This window comes from Monodelphis domestica, chromosome 1 (assembly GCF_027887165.1).
Source record: "Monodelphis domestica isolate mMonDom1 chromosome 1, mMonDom1.pri, whole genome shotgun sequence".
NCBI classification, from domain to species: Eukaryota; Metazoa; Chordata; class Mammalia; order Didelphimorphia; family Didelphidae; genus Monodelphis; species Monodelphis domestica.
The window spans coordinates 538,688,027-538,705,000 of NC_077227.1; the positions used below are offsets into that span (position 1 = coordinate 538,688,027).

The 16,974-nt window shown below is 35.8% G+C and overlaps 1 protein-coding gene across 5 annotated transcripts in view; it reads right to left on the reverse strand.

Moving 5' to 3' along the window:
- The window catches only part of ASAP2 (ArfGAP with SH3 domain, ankyrin repeat and PH domain 2), a 260,772-nt gene that overhangs the window by 68,268 nt on the left and 175,530 nt on the right, over positions 1-16,974 (reverse strand). For all 5 annotated transcript variants that reach the window (XM_056813322.1, XM_056813321.1, XM_007476157.3 and 2 more), the window contains 4 exons: positions 14,036-14,123; positions 7,209-7,257; positions 6,957-7,123; positions 3,956-4,089 (listed from right to left, as the gene is read on the reverse strand). In XM_056813322.1, coding sequence (XP_056669300.1) covers positions 3,956-4,089; positions 6,957-7,123; positions 7,209-7,257; positions 14,036-14,123 — 438 coding nt within the window. The remainder of the gene's footprint in view (positions 1-3,955; positions 4,090-6,956; positions 7,124-7,208; positions 7,258-14,035; positions 14,124-16,974) is intronic.

Sequence of the window (16,974 nt, forward strand, 5' to 3'; positions counted from 1 at the left end):
TTTAGTCCATGTGGGGACTTCTTGACCCAATGCAGATGGAAAACCATCTAAAACTTAAGCTTCTAAATCTTTGTGAATTATTTCAAGAACATGGAGATTATGTGATCACATAGGTGGCATCATATGAGGTAGATCTCAATCAGGTCTTACTGACTCTAATCACAGGCTTTCATCCATTATAGATTTATATTTAATGGCAACCTAGGTAATACAGTGGAAAGACCAATGGTTTGGGAGTCTGAGGACATGGGTTCAAATCTTAGCCCTGCCATTTACTTACTATTTGTGCTGCATGTCCTTGGGCAAGTCATTTAATTTTTCTGAGTCCAATCCCCAGTGAGAAATTGAGGATAAATGAGATGACTGCAGGCTCTTTCCAGTTCTAAATCTATAATTCTATTTATGTATAAATGTTCAGATATGTATATGTATCTTTTTATTCAGCCATTTCAGTCATGTCTGACTCTTCATGATCCCATTTGGGATTTTCTTGGCAAAGATACTGGAATGGCTCACCATTTTCTTCTCCAGCTCATGACAGATGGGGAAACTGAGGCAAGCAGGGTGAAGTGATTTGTCCAGGGTCACAAAACTAGTGCCTGAGGCCGATTTGAACAGAGGAAGATAAGTCTTCCTGACTCCATGTCCAGCACTCTATCCAATGCACCACAAAGAATCCTCCATATTTATCTACAACATGTAAAATATAAGTTACTGTTTGGGAGCAACTAGAGGGCTCAGTGAATTAATTGAGAGTAAGGTCTTAGAGGTCCTGGGTTCAAATCTGACCTGAGTCAACACTTTCTAGCTATGTGACTTTGGGCAAATCACCTAAAATAATTACCTAGCCCTTATTGCTCTTTTGCCTCAGAACCAATACACAATATTGATTCTAAGACAAAGGGTAAGGGTTTAAAAAAATTACTGCCAGAGGCAACTAGGTGACACACTGGATAGAGCATGGATAGTCTGAAAGACTTCAGTTGTTCTGATCCAGTCTCATGTAAACTCTGCTTCAGCTTCCTCTTTTGTAAGATGGGAGTGATATTAACATCACCTACCTGTCAGGGTTTTCAACAGGATAAAATGAGATAATATTTGTAAGGCACTTACTTAAGTAAACTGTAACATGATGCACAAATGCTAGCTATTTTTATGATTATTTTGCATGATTAAATTAGTAAGTTTTATAAAATGAAAGAAACCGCATTCAGCTTAGCTGGAATCAAATTTAGTGAAATTTTTCTGCTACCATTTATAGGCTCACTGGGAGGACCTTTAAAATTTTACTGAATATCTAACTCTTCTCCCTCCCCCCCTTTTTTTGCAGTTTCCAGGTCATGAAGGAAATCCTAAGACCTATTGAAAGTTCAACAAGGCAGATGAAAATGTAGTTTACATATGTGCACTTTGGCTTCACGATCTCAGAAACAAGATTTATTGTCCCATGAGGGTATTATTGACCTCAGCTTTGCCTCAGTAAATGCTTTCCTTTCAAGTCAATTGATCTCAACATTAAGATCAATGAAAATCAATATCCACTTAATATTTATAGTCTCAAAGAAAAAAATCCTGCATACCAGTCTCAACAAAGTCATCCATTATAATTGTTGAAAACATCTCACTAGATCTCAATAGTACAACAATCTAAGGGAACAGGCATAAGTAATCATAATAATAATGTAATAATGATTGCCAGCACTTCTCAAGCCCTTTGTTTTGCAATATACTTTACATATGTTAACTCAGTGAATCCTTCTAACAACACTGTGAGGCAGGAAACATTATTATTATCATTATCACCATTTTAGAGATGAGAAAGCCAAAAAACAAAGAAATACAGGAACTTGCCCAAGGGTAACACAGATAGTAAGTGTATGAGACAGAATTTGAACTCGGGTTTTTTAGACTCCTTCAAGCTCCATACTATATCCACTATGCCACTTGTTTCCATAAGTTTCCATTTTTTTTAAACCTTTACCTTCTGACTTAGTATCAGTTCTAAAACAGAAAAGTGACAAGGGCTAAGCAATTGTGACTTGCCCAAGGTCACACACACAACTAGGAAGTAGGCCAGATCTGAACCTAGGTTCGCCTAACTCCAAATCTAGTTCTCAATCTATTGAGCCACCTAGCTGCCCCCATGGCAATAACTTATATTTTACATGTTATACATGTGCATGGGGGAGTTTAAGTGGTGTATTGGATAGTGTTGGAAATGGAAGACTTGGGTTCAAATCTAGATTCAGACACTTACTAGATGTGTGACCCCAGGCAAATCATTCAATCTCTCTCAGATTCAGTTTCCACATTGTGAGAATTTATTTTTCCCATATATTAAGGAGTATTACTGTGAATTCCTCTGTCTGGGATGTGAGTCAGAGAAATCATCTAGTCTTCTACTTTTTTTTTTGCATTTTCTTTGTCCTTGGGAATTCCAAAGAATGCTTCCTTTTTAACAGAATTTGGTTAATAAATGAAGACAAGGATTCTTTTCCTGTGGATGTGTGAAGATTGTGACTTGCCCACCTGTGTGTATGGGAAGGGTTGGACTGGTTGATGGACCACTCTTAATTAGCTATCACCAATTAAAGATATCTTAGGATGGTCAAAGGAGGGACTGAATAATGAGCTCCTAAAAATCTATTTATCAGGTTGCACTACCCAGGTCAGATTGTCGCTGGTTTTCGAGAGACAGCCATGAAGATCTATATCACTCTATCAGTTATGATGCTGGCCTAACCAATAAACCTGATATAATCAATAAACTTCCATTCTTACCCAAATTAATCTCTCAATATAATTTTAATCATAACAGCATTCATAAATTGGTAATAATAATATCTCTTAGACAGGGTTGTTGTGAGGATGAAACCAGGTAATATTTGTAAAGCATTTTGAAAACTTCATAGCTTAAATTATATAAAAGCTGTCTGTTATCATCATCACTATCGTCATCATGCATTTCTGAACCAAGAGTAAAAGAATTATCAGAAAACTCAAGTGTTAAGAACCAACTCATAGCTAACATGCAATTATAGGGCAGCATCATTGGAGATAGGAAGGAGACCAGATTTCAAGTCAAATGGCTTTGATTTAAGCCTTGTGTCTATAAATTACTATGCAATCTTAGCTTCTCTGAGGCTTAGTTTCCTCACCCACAAAATAACAGGCATGGCTGGTGGCTAGGAGGGATTTATGCTCAATTTTAACATTCTGTTTGCCTATTAAAAGTCAAGTTTATAGGAACTTAGTTAATTGTTGCATTCTTCTTCTTATCTTCTGTCTTAGAATGGATACTATTTTGGTTCCAAGGCAGAAGATCAGTAAGGGGTAGGCAATTGGGGTTAAGTGACTCACATAATTAGGAAAGGTCTGAAGCCATATTTGAATCCAGGACCTCCTGTCTCCAGGCCTGGCTCTCTATTGTCTGAGGCACCCAGCTGCCCCTCTGTCCCATTCTTCTGCAGCAGAATCTTACATTGAGGAAAAAGCACTGGACTTGGAGTCAAGAGTCTCAGAAGTCCTGGGCATTGCTACATACTTGCTTTGTGACATTACACAGTAACTTTACCCCTTAGGTGTGGAGATTTTTTCATCAGTAGGCAGAGGGTACAAATTATCTCTTAAGGTCCCATTCTGCTTTAAAACTATGTCCTGCCCTTTCCACAATACCTTTATTTCCTTCTTTTAAAAATGGAAGCTGGGTCACAGCAGACATTTTATTTGAGAGATTAAGTTTTATGACAAAATCTGTCATAAGTGTCAGTATGGAACTGGGGATTGGGAAGAAATAAGGAATTTAAAAAATATTTATAAAGACTTCAAAGCTTCTCACATTTGTATTCTTCTCCTGGAATTTTAAGGAATGGAAGGACATTTAAATACAAAAACCAAAAACTTGCAACCAGGCACAACATGTTTTTTGTTCTGAAATCAAAGACTTGCTAGTTACCAAAAGCTCAGATGTTCCTAACACATCCAATGTGAGGGACTGCATCCTGGAGTAGTGAACACCCAGCTCTCGATGGATCCCAGAACACTCAATGCACGTCAGAATGCCCAAATTTGTGGAAAGCCAAGTAGGATCTGCCAGATAAGAAGAACAAGGTTTACTACATGATATAAGTAAGGAAAGAGTATGAATGCTTTGTGGAAGAAGATCATACTTAACTATCACCTCTTTAGGTGGCCTATGCAATTCTTTAGCATAGTGCTCCCCAACTTGTTTCAATCCCCAACATACCTGGAACTCCAATTTAAGAAAATGTAGAAAAGTCATTAGAATTTGCATCCTGTGCATCTAAATAGCTTAGAGGACTCTCACCTATGCTTCTCACATTTATTAGATGGATGACAAGTCACTTCACCTCCTTGAGACTCAGTTTCCTCATCTGTAAAATGAGAGTGGACCAGATGACCTCAAAGGTCTCTTTTAGCACTACATTTATGAGTCTTTGATTCTATGACTATGAAGCCAAAAGTAGTTGTGGCCCTCAATGAGCTTTCATTCTCTTGAACTGAGATTAAATAATAATAATGATTATGCAACCATACATTTTATAGGATTTTATCATTTCTAAAACATTTTTACATATAACATTCCACTTGAATCTGATGTTATTCTTCCAACAAATCTAAAGTTATGGTAGTTGGCATTATATTTATTTTACAAATGAAGAAACAGAGGGTTAAGGAGGTGGACTGAATTGCCCAACATCACAGAAATAGCTTGTCATAGGGTCAAGGTTCCAACTTCTTACTCTAAACTTGGAGTTCTTCCCACACTGATAAGCCATTCCTCATATTTAATGAAGGGTGCATCATCTAGCAATCATCTGTCTATTTACTCTATATTTATTTTCAAAACTTTGATAAGATGCTACACAGATGGATATGTAAACACTTTATTTATATCTATTTATCTTAAGACATTTTCTTTCCTCTTTCCACCATTCTTTTTTTTTTTTTAATTTTAAACCCTTAACTTCTGTCTTGGAGTCAATACTATGTATTGGCTCCAAGGCAGAAAAGTGGTAAGGGCTAGGCAATGGGGGTCAAGTGACTTGCCCAGGGTCACACAGGTGGGAAGTGTCTGAGGCCAGATTTGAACCTGGGACCTCCCGTCTCTAGGACTGGCTCTCAATCCACTGAGCTACCCAGCTGCCCCCTTCCACCATTCTTATAAGAAAGTATATCCTGGTCAGAAATAGGTAAAAGGAAATAAAGGAACTCCAATGAGATAATACAAGCAAAGCACATTTCAAACTTTAAACTCATCTATCAACATCAGTTATCATGAATTCTGATCATCATTAGAATCAAAATCATTATTGCATAGTCACTGGAGAAAATTCACTTCCAGGTGTTTTTTTTTTTAACTCTCTGAATTTATTTAAAGAGCTTCATAGAGTCATTGTAATCATGAAGGATTATCTGTTTGAATCTGTTACTAGAATTGTAAAAAAAAGGCAAGAATTGCTATTGTTTTTTAAAAGTATACAATGAAATGATTTACAGGCAACTTTTCAAGAACATATCTGCTTTCTAAAGGAATATATCTTTGTATGTGGGGTCAGTGAGGAAAGTATGTAGAAGCAATAATAGCTCCTTCCAGATATCTAGTTTTGTTAAGCAGTTAAGTACTTTCCCCACTTATGTATCCTGACAAAGGAGTACACTCCTAAACAAACTAAAAAAAAATTCATTAAAGAAAGACTTAACAAGCTCTTACTAGGTGCCAGGCAAACATAGGATTAGAAGTCAGAGGAACTAGATTCACTATCCACCCCTTATATTACTTGCATGACCTTAAGAAAGTCATCTAAAGAAGTTTAAGTTGCCTTAAAATGAAGGGTTTGCCCTCTATGATCCCTTTGAATTCTAAGTCTATAATCCTATGAAAACAAAGTTTTAGGGAATAGGATTTTAGAGTTTATTAATTATTCCACAGAACTGTAAAGTCAAGAACTTGAGAATAATGAGGTGTAGAGAGGCAAGACTCTTGCCCAAGAGTCATACAAATAGGTAGTAAAAGGCAGAGCCAGGATTCACATTCAGCTCTCCTTACTATAAATCCCAAATTATTTCCATGACTCCCTTGGGCCAGATAGATTCTAAAATTTTAGAACATAGGTCTTATTAGATTTAAGATATTTGAAGATTTTATTTTATAAAAAGAAGTCATTAATGCAAAAAAGTTTGGCATTTTCACAATAGAACATAAAATAAGGATTATGCATGGAACCATGACACTCTATTACAAAAAGATTATTTGTATATATGTATACATATATACATACACACATATTCAGTGAATTACTCTCAAAACTATTCTACTTTTCTCTGCATCTTAACCTTTTCTTCTTCTCTGTGCATTTTTTGAAGTATATCAATGGCCACCATTTTTTTTAAGGGGGAAGACACAAATAACTATAGCAATTAGTCCTCTTTTCCCATCCAATTCCTTACTTCCCAATTAATTAAAAAAATCTTTTAACAAATAAGCATAGTCAAGAAAAACAAATACTATCATATATTATAACAAGAAGAGCACTGATCTGAGGTCAGATGATCTAGGTTTAAATCTTAGCTCTGCTATTTAAGACATAATAACAACTAACATTTATGTAGCCAGGCACTGTGCTAAGCATTTTACAAAAATTTCATTTGTTCCTCACAACAACCCTGGGAGATGGATGCTATTATGATCCCCTTTGATGTGTTAAAGACCCATCTAGCTCTGACAATCTGTGTTGCAAGGGACTATTCGGCTCTGTATCTTCTCCTGCTGTCCTAGCAGAATCATGTGGTCTATGTGAAGCTTATGATGTATTTTTGTATAATGGAGGTTAATTCTGAATTGCATTTAATTTTGTGTTCATACAGGAATTGAGCCACTAAATTTAAATGAAATTTTAATATAAGGATAAGACAATGAAAGCATAAGCAGTCACCTGGTGCTCCACAGTCACAACAGACATCATTTCCAGTCATCCTCTGGATTTCTGATATAATCTCTTTTGTCAGCTCCTGGACAATATTATTTTCTCCAGTGTTGTCATCACCTTTAAATGCATTATTTAAAGCTTCTTCCTTGCTATTCTGTAGCACAGACATCCATCTAAAGACAACAGTAAAGATTACATACATTACAAGAACAATTTATGACACCAGTCAAACCTTGAACACAATCCCAAATAACTTACATTTGACATTCCTGTTCATCTTCTGCTTGAAAATGGTACGTTCTGTCATCTGTGCAAGAGAGATTTCATATATTGAACAGCCAATCATTAAATCCAAGGATGGTTACAAAAGAAAATAGTTGATAATTAACCTTGAGAATAATTTTAGTTCACTCCTAGAAAATTAACGATTTGTATAAAATCACGTTTCCTCAGTCCTTCAAATGTCTACCCTTGCCTAGCAATAACTGTACTTTTATAATGTAAATGAGTCAACCTGTCCTGTTCTACTCTTCAAGTCTATAGGCACTGCTTCCAAAGATTCGAGCTATACACAAAGGAGGACCATCTTCACAGAAAATGAGTTTGTTATGTCACCATCCACCAAAAAGCTTTGATTATAAATTTCTATTTATGTAGTTGGCACAAAAACCTTTATTAAAATTCTTAACATTTTCTAAAGCAAAATGTAATCATGTAGGATTTTCTGGCCTAGTTTTTTTTCAAGGTTATCATGAGAAAAGCGCAATAGAGGAAATAAGAATTGTCTGAGCTGACATCTGATTTTCATATAGTTATAAAAGTTGAATGATAATGTCTTATACTTGGAAAGTGCAGAGGCCAACAATATTTCAAAACCAGTGTGCAAATGAACTTTTATGGGGAGGGTGTGCTTATTTAGTGGAGAGTTTATTATGTTAAAAACTTCTAAATAGAAAAAAATAGAAATAATCTCGTTTTGGTAAGACAGTATGGGAGAGACAGAGAGAGAGACAGACAGAAAGAGATATAGAAGAGAGAGACAGATAGACAGAGAGACAGAAAAAGGGGGAAAGAAAGAGAGTGGGGAGATGGAGAGAAGCAAGAGAAAGAAAGGGAGAAAAGAGAAGACAGTGCCAACTCCTAAAAATTGTGGGTGTGGGACAGAGTGGGGAGTGAAGTGGCAGTTGCCAGTCAAGGAAAGTTGCTGGGTATAATCAATGCTACCATGTTAGTTTATGTTTCAAATTATTTGCCCAAATATTATCTTACTTTATTTTTACATCTGCTCCTGGTGAGATAAGGTAGGCAGTGTTTTCCTTTTTATAGATAAGGACACTGAGTCATGGAGAAATGACAAAGATGAAGTGGCACACCCCGTCATTACAATGCTATGTTGGAGCTAGAGCTAGTCTCTTGACTTCCAAAGTTTTCCAATTCTACCACTGCAACTCTTTTTCTAGACTGGTATGACCTGGAGACTCCCCAAACTACATTTTTTTCACTCACTCTATACTTCCATTATTAATTTAAATAACTAAGATTATGAATGAGTACTATTATGTCCTAATACACAGAGAGCTGACCTTTGAGCAAGGATAATGTGGTTTTAAGTTTTGCCTCTGTCACATTCTGGGGGCAACCCTTGGTAAAATCACATGAAGTGCCCCCCAAGCCATCTAAATAAGGTAGTTCAGCTCTTTTTGTGCATTGTCTTCACCCTCTCTCCTCCCCATTGTGTTCTTCTGTTAAATTGTAAGCTCCTTGAGGACAAGGACTGCCTGTCTTTTCTTATTTATATTTCTAGTACTTAGCACAGCACTTGGCACATATAGGCACTTCACAAATATTTACTGATTGATCCATTTATCTGTACTCAGAGTGGGATTTTCCTCACCAATTATTCTTTATGCCATTGAAATGAGAGTTCTTAGCCAAAAAAAGTTTTTAAAAAACAACAAAAAGATAGAAAAACTGAATAATTACAGAATATTTGCAATTCAACCCAGCAATGATGAACCCTATTTTTCTGAGCCAATTGGCAGTTTTTTAATTTCCACAAATCCTTTAAAGGAAGTTCTTTCTAGGATTATGGGTAGGATGAAAGAGAGTCAGTGGCTGATGTCTGCTTACAAAGCACTACAATGTGCCAAGACAAAATAAGGCCATGAACACTTCTGTACAATCAGTCTTATTGGTATGCTGTTACCAATTCTTGGGAATCCAGGTTAGATGATATCTGCCAAGAACTTAGTAATTTTCTTCTCAAACTAAGTTTGTCCCTAGTTTGAAGGGGAAATTCACTGTGTGGGGAGAATAATAAAAGGATTCTCCCCCCCCCCCCTTACAAGATATATTATTATGCAGAGTAGTCATGGCAATTATAAGATATATGGCTACAAAAATAACATAAAAGGATGTCAAAAATTAGAAAAATTAGATCCAATTATATGAAGAGGTCTTGAAAGGGATAGAGTTATTTCCTATAGATAAAGAAAAGCTGCCTTATTCTTTTTCAAATTCCAAGCAGATCATAAACTATATAATTTTTTCTTTTGAACCCTGACTTTCTGTTCTAGAATTGATATTCTAAGAGAATAGCAGTAAGGATTAGGAAACTGGAGTTAAGTGACTTGCACAGGGTCACACTGCTAGTAAATATCTGAGGCTAAATTTGCACTCAGGACATCTTGTCTCCAAGACCTGGTTCTCTACCCAGTGAGGCTCCTAGCTGCTCCTATAAACTATATAACTTAATGGTCATGTGAAGGAAACATGTTTGTGGCAGGAACTCAAAATAAGGCTCAATTAATGATCCAATTTTCTTATGAATGAGGATAATCTTCTGTATGGTACAAGAAAATGAGGATAATAAAAATTAGACAACCAAGAGCTGTAGAGTCAGAGGGCTACAGCGTCCAGCCCAGTCTTTTACACTAAGTAACTATATGACCTTGATTAAATCATTTCTCTTTTCTGGTCTTGGTTTCCTTGGATATAAAATAAAGGGACTGATTGAGATGAGCTTTAAGGTCCTTTCTAGTTCTCTATTATTATAGCATCAGATATTAAAAAGAAGCAATAAAAATGCCTCTGAGAATAAAGTGATAAAGAGATACAAGACAATTAGAGATTTCTAAGTTTAAATTTGGATCATCTCTCAAAGGCTTGAGGCATAGAAAAGTACTCTCAAGAAGGCAGGGGTTTTATATCCCTCCTCATATTCCAGAGCGCTCTTTATATTTCTGGCTATCCCCATTGACCACATCTTGATCAAAATGGGAAAATTCTTATATAAGACAAAAGGAAAGGACAAGAGAAATTTACAGCAAAATACCATGAAGAATTCCTTTGAAATACCTAATTCTGAAAATTTTTTGCTAAGTAGGTATAACCTTACATGAAGGAATAATAAGAGTTATGAATTGAAGGAAAGGCTCATTTGACTGTCGTGCTATCTAAAATATGGTTTTTCTCTCTCTGTATCTCTCTCCTTATCTGTTTGTTTTCATCCCTCTTTTAGTTGCAGTATGGGAGAAAGACCACTGGGAACATGGAACCTGACAGGAGGATCCAAATGGATCTTGACAGGCTATACCACTGGGCCAAATCCAATGAGATGAAAATGACTTGGTATCAGCGTGAAGTCTTAAACTTGGGTTCATAAAATCAGCTTAAAAAAATACAAGATGAGGAAGAAATGACTAGAAAATAGTTTATTTGACAAAAGATAGGGAGGTTTCTGTGGACTATAAACTCAGTACAAGTTAATAGTATTATTGGTGGTTGGCTATTCATTTCAGGGATTTCATGATCTCATTTGGGGATATTCTTTGCAAAGATATTGGAAGAGTTTCCCCATTTCCTTCTCCATCTCATTTTACAGATGAAGAAACTAAGGGAAACAGAGTTAAATGATTTGCCTAGGGTCATGCAATGAGTGTTTGAATTCAGGAAGATGAGTCTTCCTGGCTTCAGGCTTGGCACTCTGTCTGTTGCACTATCTAGCTGCTGCAACAAGTATTATACAGCATCCAAAAAAGCTAATGAAATTTCAGTCTACATTGAGAAAAGAGTTGTGTACAGATCTAGGTAAATGATAATTCTAATGTACCTTGCTTTCATCAGACCAGATCTAGATTATTAATAAAAGAAGATTAGACTAGATGAGAAGTTCTTAACCTGGATCTGTGAATTTGATTTATTTAACAATGCATGAATAATAGTTTTTTTTAGTACAATTGGTTTCTTTTGTAATCCCATGTATTGAAAAGCATGATTCTGAGAAGGGAACATAGACTTCACCAGACTGCAAGAGAATTCATGACATAAAAAAAGCCAAGAACCCCTGGACTAGAAACATTTAAGGACCCTTTTTCTAGTACTAAATCTTATGGTCTTATTAAAGTAATCTTAGAATTAATTTAATTCAGTTTCTTCTACCTCCTGATGAATAGTTCTCAAAGTATGGTCCAGAGACTCTTTCAGGGGGTCCAAGAGGTCTAAACTATTTTCATAATAATACTAGGACATTTTAATGTCTAATGCAATAAATTAATAGATATATCCTACATAAACAAAAGAAGAATGTCCTTAATAGTTAAAAAAAATCATTCCTTCTGTCTTAGAATCAAGACAATATATTGATTCTATTAGAGAAGAGCTCTAAGGGCTAGTCAATGGGGGTTAACTCACTTGTCCAGAGTCACATAGGTAGGAAGTGTCTGAATCCAGATTTGAAACCCAGGACCCCCATCTCCGGACCTGGCTCTCTATCAACTGAGCTCCTTAGCTGCCTCTGTCAATAGTTTCAAGAATATAAAGGGATCCCAAGAACAAAAAGTTTGGGAACCTCTGCTCTAGTTGATGAGCAAGAAAAAAAATTGGAGGGTAGAAAGATGAGAGGTACAGGACAAAGGATTACAAAAGCATTATGAGAGAGTAACAAAGAATTACTAAGTTTAAATTTGGCCCATGATTTCCTGAAAGGGAAAGTGATTTTTCTCTATTTTCCACGACTTCTTCTTAGTTGTTCCTGTCATCTTTCTCTTACACCACAACATCCCGACATGAAAATTTGTAAAGAAGACTGCAAAAAGATTGAAAAAAATCTTCTATGAACCCATCCTCCTCAACCTCACAGAATCAAATGACAATGACCTTATTAGAACCAGGCAAGACAGCATACAGCATGGAAATCTGGATGGGAAATCAGGACAGTAGAAAGAAGCTGGAAAAAGAGGCAGAAACTAAGCAAAATCCATTAGGCCTCTTTTGCAATGCTATCTTATGCCGGTAGATATTTCTATATCTCCCAAGATGGTCGTCATCATTTTTAGACATTTATACTTGCGTTTTGGGGAAAAGTTACCAGTAGGAATTACTTGTCCACACATATGATCATAGAACCATAGATTTAAAGCCAGGAAGGATCTTCTGGGTCTTCCAGATCAGAGATGTGAAACATCTGCTAACAACATTCCTGATTATGACTAAACCAGATTAAAATGTTTTGGGAAAAATATTTAACTAAATAAAAATTACAATAAAAAAATAGATAATATATTTTAAAAGAAGTCAATATATAGTGTACAGCGATCCTTATAGATGAATTTGTAGTCCCTCTTTCTGATTTTGATACCACTGATTTCTTTTAACACTCTCATTTGACAGAAGTGGAAATTGAGGACTGGGGGTAAAATGTCTTGTTTAGGGTCATACAAGTATTAAATATTAAAGTTGATATTTAAATCCAAGTTTTATGGATTCCTTCAAGGCTCTATGATGAGTAGTGATTTAAGAATATACTTTCAGGGCAACTAGGGCTTAGTAGATTGAGAGCCAGGCTTGGAAAAAGGAGGTCCTGGGTTCACTTCCCAGCTGTTTGACCCTGGCCAAGTTACTTAACCCTAATTACCTAGCCCTTACCACTCTTCTGCTTAAGGACTTTAAATAAAATAATACTTTTTCATAAGGCCATTTTTGTAGTTTTAAATTCTTCTGAGAACTATTTATTCCTATCTTGTAACCATTTATGTACTGATAAATACTCTTTGAATTATATATTTGAGTTAGTTCCTTTTATGTGCTTTAACTAGCAGGCCACATCAAAGATATGAGAGGCAAAGATATTTTTCCACTCTCAATAGCCTCCTTTCTTATGTTTTCTGCACTGATTTTATTGATGAAAATTCTTTTCAACTTCATGAACTAGAATTAGTTTATCTTATAATTACCTCTATACCTTGTTTGGTTAAAAATACCATCATCCACAGTCATAGTTTTGTATGAATGGTACTAACTGGGTTTTAATTTTTTAATATTACGAACTTTAATATTTATCTTGAGCTCTTCCTGTCATAAAAGTTAAGATTTTACTCTTAAAACTAATTTCAGCCAATCTGTTTTTCAGTTTTTCCAGTCATTTTTGTCAAATAATTGCCTCTAATCTTCTTTCAAGGAGAGAACTAAAATTATACTGATATGGTAAAAAGGAACTATAATTATGTTTGTTTATAATCTTTTCCATTAAAGTCTTTATCCTAGAAGAGAGATGATCCTTGTTTCTTAAAGGCAATGCCAACAGACCAAAAGCTTTGGGGTGACCTATCAGAGTGGAAAAACGTATTTAATATGGTCCTAGTAATGGAAGGTCTACCTGCTGTCTGAAGACCAGATCATCACCTCTGTGGTGTGGTGGATCCTCCAAGGTAGATGACTTCAGTCAGAAACAATTCATAGTCTCATTTATGAGATCACAGAGAGGTTACAATTGGATCAGGATCCACAATGATGAAATCACAGATCATTGAAATAAATCTACCCACCTTCAAGGATTTTTACATGTTAATAAAAACAGAGGCTGGTGAGTTGTAACAGTAGATACAAACAATGAGGGTGGTGGCTATTTTAATTTAGGGCCTAGAACTCAGCTGAAGCTTAATGCTGATTAAGAAACAACCATTTAGAATTTACAGGGGGAGTTATAACATTCAAAAAAGGGAAGCTTTGGAGCTAACTTCAAAAAAGATCTCTCTTGACTCCCAAGCTGATTCTCCCCATCCTTCAAAGATCTCAGAAAAACTTACGTGATATGAGGTCAAAACATTTTTTTTCTTCTGGGTTTGTTTTCACTTGGCAGGTCAAGAGATTGAGCTTCGCAGGAGGACGGTTAGCCTAAGACAAAAGAAAGGAAAACACAAAATAACATTCTTTAACAGCAGACATGCTCTTAAAATATTTTTTTCTAGTTTGCTACAATAGTCTTTTAAAAAATAATTTGTATTAGAAAAAAAATTTATCAAGCCCCAACTGCATGCAGGGTACCAAGTGAATATTAGGGGATTATAAAATTTAGGCAAGACTTAAGTCCTGGGTTTTGACAATCTGCTAAGTCTACCAGGCGAAGTATGTTCACAGCCCCTTTCACCTAAGATCTGTACTCAAAGCAAAGGGTGAATGTTCTTTTCTATGTGTCAAAACTTAATAGCAGATGTGAGCATCACTAAATCTCTATGAGTAGTTAGCCTAATCAATGTGTCTGTTCCAGCTCATGGGATCTAGTCATAACTGGTTGGGTTTGAAATGCTCTGCATCTCAATTTCAGCACCATTAAGTCCTAATACCTGCTGATGAAGTAGAATGCCCACTGACTGACAGAGACCTTCAGCTTCCTTTTCTGGCTAAATTAAAAATGCATCTCTAAATGTAAACACACTGCTAACTCTCAGCAGGGAAAGAAATCTGAAGAGTATGCCTCACAATAATTATTGCCTTCAGAGAGCCCAAATGGCAGAGAAGTAATTTTCTCTTCTTCTTGAAGTGATGACAGATAACAGATCCATACTTCTGTAAGAATAAAAAAGCTTCTGAGAGGTATCTTTTAAAGCAGAGCACCTCTGTCATTGAAGTTACAACAAAACACCCCTTATTCACACATCTACTCCTGCACATGTTAGCAAAAGAATAAAAAAAAAAACTACCCCCCCAAAAGAAAGACATCAGAAATAGCTATTTTCTTTCCTTTTCAGAAAGCATCATAATTCACCCACCAGAATAGAGGAGAGCAGAAGGATTTACTTTTATATAGAAAAAGAAATGTTTCAAAATAGCAAAATGGCCTAAGATGTCTTCCTATGAAATAAATTACTCTGGCCTCCATCCAGCTAAAGAAAGTATTTTCCAAATTTTGCCAGCTTCCAAAAGAATACAACCTCTGGCCACACCCAACAACATGAAAGAAAATACTGTTCAGTAGAATCTTGTTTATCTGGAACAAGTGATTTTCATTCAGTATAAGCAAGATATTTGATTGTCTTAAGAATCCCATGATGTCCTGCCCTCTCATAGAGAAGTCCATCATTATTTCCCATAAAATGACCCAGGAAAATCTTCCCTAGATCCTATTCTACTCTCCAGGAGGAGTGGAGAAGATCTGATGGGCTGAGATGTCTTGGCTGATATCAACATTTACTTTATCTACTCTTAGATGGATTACTAGAAGATAATAGGGTTTCCATCTTAAAAAGAGCTTTAGGGTACACCTAGTCCAACTCCTACATTTTACAGATGAAAAACCTGATATTCTCCCTTCACATGGAAGTGAAATAATTTGCCTTAACTTTATTCATCTCTAAGTTTTCTCACTCCAATAAAAAAAAAAAGTTCTGTAAAGTGCTTAAAGGCATTCTTTGTACTCTCAGAAATGATTATTTGGAGTGTCATAATAAAGATTTCTGAATCTTCATAATTCAGATAAAATTTAGACCAGATCCTTCATAAATCAGTGCCTAAGAACATCCACCCAGAATGAAGAATACATTATCTACAGTGAAGTAACCCTACTTTTCATCACCAAGTTACTCTTAGCATGTAGCAAGTTACTTTATAGCAAAAGTTTATTTTTAAAAATAATTAATTTCTTATTCCCTACTAGATAGCAAAAGACTATGTGTTTATAGGGACCTCTGAACATATCAGATTACACACTAATTGCTGATAACTGCTATATCTAAAGAGGTATATACTACAAGGGACCTATGATTTCATCCGTATGGGTTCTCTCTCCAATAATGCAGAGCACAACTCATCTATATGCTTTACACACTCTCAGATTTGGATTCATGTTCTCCCATAAATCCTGAACTGATGACTCACCCCAACATGCTGGGAGCAGTCTTCTTCTACAATGTCTAATATTTGGGGATCATCAGCACAAGATTCAGGCTTCCCATCTCTTGTTATCCCTTGTTCATCCCACATGACTAGTTAACCAGCTTCTGATCATGCCTCTCCTGAATGATGTATTCTAAGTCAATTCTTGAGTGCAAATCATATTTGGTAATAAAAGTCTATCTAGCACTGTTCCATTCCTTTGGGTAACCTGCATTGGGAGAGTGTTGGTGTGAAAAGGATGGGCTTTTATGTCACAGTTATAGTCACTCATGAAACACAATCCAATAGTACATACATTGGGAATAGGATTGAGGGACTGGGTAGTGGTATCTTGCTAAATATGGGTAAATTAATGAAGCTTTCATTGCCTGGAAAAAAGGTTTTGAATAAATCTGTGATGGGTCACTATACTGATAGTCACAAGGAATTTAACACAATACAAAATATTTCAATTAGCCCTTTGTTCCAACTAATACCCAAACTAAATTCTAATATCATCTGGTTCACAATACAAATTTTCCCTCTGTAGAGAAAAATCTCACTAATTTAGGCATTTCATTCAAGGGGGAAACAATTTTTTAAATACTTCTGGCAAACTGTAGAAAAACAAACCTTGATTAAGTTTAGTCCTAAGTGACTACCCTACCCTAGTTAAGAGTCCTATTTACCTATTTCTAAGTGATAAAACTAGTCATATAGAACTAAAGCCTATGGGATTGGCATTAGGAAGAATGAAATGTTCACAAGCCTGCTAAGGATCATATATTAAAACAATTAAAGCCAGTTATGCAAGGAGAAGAAAAGGAGGTTGATGAGATTTTTTTTATCTGACCACTGAGGAAAAAAAGAGAAT